Source organism: Curcuma longa, chromosome 1 (genome assembly GCF_044706935.1).
Source record: "Curcuma longa cultivar G26 ecotype Majalengka, Jawa Barat chromosome 1, ITB_CL_G26_1.1, whole genome shotgun sequence".
Lineage (NCBI taxonomy): Eukaryota > Viridiplantae > Streptophyta > Magnoliopsida > Zingiberales > Zingiberaceae > Curcuma > Curcuma longa.
In genome coordinates, this window is record NC_133861.1 from 12,737,728 (window position 1) to 12,741,628 (window position 3,901).

General features: G+C 36.5%; 1 protein-coding gene across 1 annotated transcript; it reads left to right on the top strand.

The window, feature by feature from the left end:
• On the top strand, nucleotides 1-2,794 carry LOC141836741 (AP2-like ethylene-responsive transcription factor At1g16060). Its single transcript, XM_074724267.1, has 8 exons — nucleotides 1-209; nucleotides 311-393; nucleotides 495-503; nucleotides 593-681; nucleotides 781-854; nucleotides 932-982; nucleotides 1,049-1,125; nucleotides 2,118-2,794. The coding sequence occupies exons 1-8, from the start codon at nucleotides 73-75 to the stop codon at nucleotides 2,630-2,632; spliced, it is 1,035 nt and encodes a 344-aa protein (XP_074580368.1). The 5' UTR covers nucleotides 1-72; the 3' UTR covers nucleotides 2,633-2,794.
• Nucleotides 2,795-3,901: the final 1,107 nt, after the last annotated feature.

Genomic DNA, 3,901 nt, shown 5'->3' on the forward strand with positions numbered 1-3,901 from the left:
CTTGCTGCTCTGTTTCTTCTTCTGCTCTCCTCCGTCTATAAGCTCCGATCTCTTCAGCGATACATCACTGGGATGGGGAAGAGTCAGAAGAAGGAAACAGAGACCAGCAGCTGCGCGGTTAATGGGGTCAAGATGAAGAGAACCAGGAAAGCTGGTGCGCCGAGGGACTCTTCTGCTCGGCGCAGCTCTGTTTACCGTGGAGTCACCAGGTCAAATTAAAACTTGTTTCTACTTTTTTTCGCCCAGAAATTTAGTTGATAAATGAGAGATATGTTCTTGATCTTATTAAAAGGAAAAAAAATGTTCATAGGCATCGATGGACCGGTCGATATGAGGCTCATTTGTGGGACAAGAGCATTTGGAACGAAGGCCAGAACAAGAAAGGCAAACAGGGTATGTTCTGCTTTGCTTGTTTGCTTCTTGGTTTTTTCAATGCTCTGTTGTCTTCTATAACACTCTGTTTTCGTTTTTGGTGGATGGATGGATGGATGCAGTTTATCTCGGTAAGTCAAATTTGATAAATCTTCTTAATTATTCGAAAATCGTTGATAAAAGGAAGAAATTCGATTGTGATGTGTCTTTGGTTTATTAGGAGCTTATGATAATGAGGAAGCAGCAGCTCGTGCCTATGACTTGGCTGCCTTAAAGTACTGGGGACATGACACCGTTCTCAACTTCGATGTAAATTTCACTTTCTCTTTTCTTTTCAGAAACAAGTTTTTAGTCTCTATTTTAGCTGTACTAAAAAAAAAAAGTTAAGTTAATGAATTGGAACTCCAGATATCGTTGTACTGTGAAGAACTAGAGAAGATGGTGGGACTGTCCAAAGCAGAGTACATTGGCTCATTGAGAAGGTGATCAAAATGGACATAATTAACTAGTCGATGTAATTAATTATGTAAAAATATCAAAATTTGCGTCACATTAACAGGAAAAGCACTGGATTCTCAAGAGGGGTTTCAAAATTCAGAGGCGTTGCGAGGTAATATCAAGAGACAGAGTAACTTCATCTCGTTTGGAATTGTGATTATTTTTTCAAACATTACAGACACCACCACAATGGAAGATGGGAAGCTCGGATAGGTCGTGTGTTTGGCAACAAGTATCTCTACCTTGGAACCTATGGTGTGTAATCTTTACTCCTCTCTCTAAAACTGTGACAATTTTCTTCTTTGTTGATGATTTTGTACTAGGAAAGCCAAGGTTTCCGAACTTTTCATTGGCATGCACGTAGACATTGGATACATCGTGAGATGTAGATGTTCCAAAGTTTTACTGTAATTCATAATCACAAGGTTCATGTTTTTTAGTATAATTTTGTAGAGGTCTCATGTTTGTAGTTTACTCGTGCAGTTATAATGTTCTTTTTTCCCCTCAAAACTTTCTTCTTCTTCTTCTTCTTTTGTCAACAGTAGTTCGATATTTGTGCTTAGGTGAAGCACCCTCCTAAACTAAGTCAAAGTTTGGCCATCTGTCATGATGTCAGGGCAAGGGTTTCATTTGATTCTCCTGTTCAGAGTTTTAGAATGGTTCCTTCATCCAAGTGAGAAAGAAGAACATGGCAGTTTGTTAAAGCCAACATCCATTCAAGGTCAGCACATGCAGTGAAAGGAAGACATAAAATCCGAAAAGAATAGAATGAATGGGAGCCTTCAACTGTAAATTTTGTGGAAATCCTTCTGTACAGCTCAATTCGGTTTTATCAATCCCAATTGCTCAATTTCCCACAAAGGTCCTCTTCGCACTAGGTTTGTCCATCACTTTCGGTAGGTTAAATTTGATCACCAATATCCAACATCATCAATGGAAGCTGGTGACCTTCATGGATACTTGGTTGCAACAGCTAACTCCCCCAATCTATCTGTTTAATTTGACGCTTTCAAGAATATTAAACCTACTTACAATCAAGCAACTGGAATTAGGTGTGGTAGGTGCATCCGTCTCCAAAATCAAATCCAAGAAGAATTAATCCTGTCAAATAGATTACTTAATAACCGTACCTGCTGCTGTATTTCAACTTGGACTAAAATATGCATATACCATGATTCATGAACTCTTCAGAGACACAGTTTACTCAATGTAACTTTCTATTAATTTCTTTTGTTGTGGAACCTCAGCTACAGAGGAAGAGGCTGCAGTCGCTTATGACATTGCTGCGATCAAGTACCGTGGCTTGAATGCGGTCACCAACTTCGACCTCGGTCGATATGCCGGAGTACATCGCCCTAGAATCAGTGGTGGCAGTGTCGGGACCAACAATGCCAACCATCTTGGTTCATTGCCAAGCGACACCCAGGGAAGTTTCGTGCAAAACTCAAACAATTCACAACAGCTAAGCAGTAGTAGTTCAGAGGACAAGCCTCAGTTTCCTCCTCCAAGTCCACTCTTAGCGGAATTGTTGCCGTCGAAACCAGCAGAGTTTGAGGAGATGCTAGAGAGCTTGTGGCTGCCGACTCTTGTGAGTGACTACGACGGCGTACCTTCTCAGTGTAGTTTTGTTGAAGAAGTAGAGACATACTTTGATTGCCAACACTTGATAGGAAATCATGCTGATGGAGATGATTCAATGTTCTGTGCTGATCATTTGAACTCATTTATGTCACCAACTTTCGATTGGGAACTCGACCTGTAACCCTGAGGATTGAGGAAGACTCTGAGTCAGATAAAAGTGAGAAGCACAGATTTCATTTTTCTTTTTCTTTTTCTTTTTCCCTCATTGATCAAAAGATTCGTCGTTAAAGTAATCAATATAAAGAAAATATATTGTCAACGTATAAAGGTGTATTTTCTTATGTAAGAAACTACGTGTATTCTTCTTCTATCGTGTCAATAATTAATAAAATCAAGCTCATTTTTTCATTACACCTCAAACACATTTTTTAGGGTTATCTAGTTTTTATCAAGGACCGTCTTGATAGTAATGAATGACATCAAGCTCATCTAGAATGTTTTCATAAAATGTTATGCAGCGTTATCTAGTGTTAACAATGCCTTTTGGATGAAACTACAGATTGAGAGTTTAATTAAATGACAAAAAAATTTGGCTAAAAGTTATTGAAAGAAATGAAAAGATTATCAGGCCTCTATCTATAAGTGCTAGACCTACTTGATGAGTGATAAATGATCTTTTCTATGATTATAAATACACATCAAGTCTCTACCTACCTATCTTCTTACAGAACTATTATTATAAATTAATGCTGAATTTACAACACACCTGCTTAGCAACATATTTCCAGATTTGGTTCTGGTACTTGAAACACTGTAACTGTTGGAACTTCGTAGTTGTTACAACATGACTCATGTGAAGGCTGAAGTCAAACAATTACTGACTACTTTGGTGTTACAGCATCATTAACCGTAGAACTAGTGTTGCTTCTTGAGGTAAATGTACTTCATCGCCCTCCACCTTTTTTGCAGAAGAAAAGTGGAGCTGCCTACTTCTAGTGTTTTTAAATCAAATTTCATCTCCATAATGATTGAGTTTTTATGTCTCATACGGTTGGGGTGACGGATTTCATCTTTTACTTAATTTGAGTTTTTTTTTTTCACTTTTTGATTTCATAAACTTCTAAAAAAATTTGTATTGCACAAGTGTGTTCTGCTACCGAGACTCGTACATCCTCACATCTTAGTAAAATCCAAAACAATAAAGGTGTATGATCTTATAATGAATACCAGCTAATCATATAATCTGAATAAAATATATTCTAATATTATTTGATTCGATCTTAAATAATAAAATAAAAATTTATTTATTTGAAAGTCACTAATAAAATAAAAAATATATAAAATTATTAGTGATATATATAAATAAATAAATATAGACAATAGTTTAAATTTTTTTATTATTTTAGTATTTTTGTGATAATTTTATTGTATTTTAAATTAGATATATTTA